This window comes from Solanum verrucosum, unplaced genomic scaffold (genome assembly GCF_900185275.1).
Source record: "Solanum verrucosum unplaced genomic scaffold, falcon-dt-bn FXZP01000026.1, whole genome shotgun sequence".
Lineage (NCBI taxonomy): Eukaryota > Viridiplantae > Streptophyta > Magnoliopsida > Solanales > Solanaceae > Solanum > Solanum verrucosum.
The window spans coordinates 682,483-684,659 of NW_026020285.1; the positions used below are offsets into that span (position 1 = coordinate 682,483).

Consider the following 2,177-nt stretch of genomic DNA (forward strand, 5'->3'; position numbering starts at 1 on the left):
AATTTCAAAGAGGGAAAATTGATACAACCTTGTTTACAAAAAGAACTGATTCTTGCATTCTTATCGTTCAAATTTATGTTGATGCATGATATTATTTTTGGAAGCTCTAACTTTTCCCTGTGCGAGAATTTTGCAAATCTTATGAAAGGCGAGTTTGAAATGAGTCTTATGGGTGAACTCTCATTTTTCCTCAGCCTACAAATAAAGCAGTCAGATAAAGGCATTTTCATCAGCCAAGGTAAGTACGCAAAAGAGTTTATCAAAAAAATTGGAATGGAAAGAGGGAAAGCTTTTGGAACACCCATGAGCCCCTCCACCTGTCTAGAATCTGATACAACAGGAAAAGCAGTCAACAAAAAATTATTTCGTGGAATGATTGGATCTCTGCTATATCTCACTGCAAGTCGACCAGACATCATGTTCAGTGTCTGCAAATGCGCAAGATTTCAATCCGCCCCAAAAGAATCTCACCTCACTATTGTGAAACGAATCATTCGATATCTTATTGGAACCTCTAATATGGGGTTATGGTATCCTTTCTCTGAGAATTTTGATTTAATTGGATATTCAGATGCTGACTTTGCAGGTGATAAAAATGACAGGAAAAGTACTAGTGGCACTTGCAATTTTTTGGGAAAATCTCTTATTTCCTGGCATAGTAAGACGCAAACTTCCGTTGCCCTCTCAACTACTGAATCTGAGTATTTGGCGGTTGGAAGTTGTGGCACTCAACTACTTTGGATGGTGCATCAACTCCTGGCCTATGATTTATCCTTTGAGGGAGTACCTATTTTTTTGCTATAATACTAGTGCTATTAGTCTATCTAAATATAATGTGCATCATTCTAGAGCTAAACATATAGATATCAAGCATCATTTTATTCGTGATCATGTTGAAAATGGTGATTTTGTGGTTGAATTTGTTGATTCTGAGAATCAGTTAGCCGATATATTTACAAAACCTTTACTTGAGGCAATATTTTGTTTCCTTCGAGAATGTCTTGGCATTACTCTTTCTGCAGGAATGTGATCACCACCCTGAAGTATTTTCTCGGTGATCGTTAAGACTATAGGTTTTTTTCTCGTTTGCTAAGACTGCTAGTTTGTGGAGATATGTCTCCATTTCTTTTAGATTGTATTTCGGGGTTCCCTTCCCCATACTCTTGGATTGTATATTTGTTTTTGCCTATCCTGTTTTTTTTTTTTTTTCCTTTTTGATTATGTCAAAGGGGGAGAATAATTAGACCTTGCCATTGAGCAAGGGGGAGCATGCTGGAAATCTACACATGAGGCATACAGCAAGGGGGAGCATGAATCGAACATGGAAGTCAAATTAAACTCGTATTAATCTTAACTGTCATTATCAAAAAGGGGGAGATTGTCAACTTATGATATTCTGAATAATGACAACTTGAATTCACATCGCAGGAATCAAGAGAAGAAATGTGAAGATCACCAGCTTCACCAAGAAGACTGAGTGACACGAGCAAACCGCACCAACCATGGAAATAGATTGACCAAATCAAATCTAAAGGATCGTACCAATCAAGGAATAGATTGACTCAAAATCTGCAGCAACCATGGAAATGGATTAACACACAATCAATCTAAAAGATTAATTCAATCAGCCATCATTCCAAAAAGGAAAACAGCTGTCACGCCCCGAGCTACCCCAAGACGCGAACACGGGACCTAGGACCACAAGTGATCCCAAGCTAACCCTGCTGGCATGATCATGAGCATACTAAAGATAATAAACTGATGCGGAAGCTAATTCATAAATAAATCTGAAAAGATGGGGAATACCCATATACTATAACTGAATATATCAAATCTGAGAGTTTAATACAAAAGAAATATCAAACTCAAAACACTAAGCTGAATCTAACTATGTCTGAAATAAGCCTCTAAACTGACTAGAAATGTTGGGACATGCCCCAACTAGATCTAGCAAAACTGAAACTAAAGACTAGAAGCGATAAAGATAAACATGTCACTAGTCCTCGAAGAATGAGGACTCACCACTGATGCTGCTGAACTGAAGATCGGGAATCGATCTAAGCGTGATCTGGATGCTGAGAACCTGAACCTACATCACGAGAAGATGTAGCGCACGTATGCGTCAGTACTTGAAGGGTACTGAGCATGCAGGATAGAGTAAAGCTGAAATAACATAT

At 38.1% G+C, this 2,177-nt stretch overlaps 1 protein-coding gene across 1 annotated transcript; it reads left to right on the forward strand.

Annotated features, from left to right (window-relative positions):
* Window positions 1-273: 273 nt before the first annotated feature.
* On the forward strand, window positions 274-1,030 carry LOC125834276 (secreted RxLR effector protein 161-like). Its single transcript, XM_049513440.1, has 2 exons — window positions 274-701; window positions 850-1,030. Exons 1-2 carry the CDS (start codon window positions 274-276, stop codon window positions 1,028-1,030), a joined length of 609 nt encoding a protein of 202 aa, XP_049369397.1.
* Window positions 1,031-2,177: the final 1,147 nt, after the last annotated feature.

Excerpts from the sequence above, each read along its gene's own strand:
- LOC125834276 (XM_049513440.1), top strand. The coding sequence starts at position 274 with ATGGAAAGAGGGAAAGCTTTTGGAACACCCATGAGCCCCTCCACCTGT. Across the intron at positions 702-849 it reads CTCTCAACTACTGAATCTGA|AGCTAAACATATAGATATCA; the intron begins GTATTTGGCGGT and ends GCATCATTCTAG.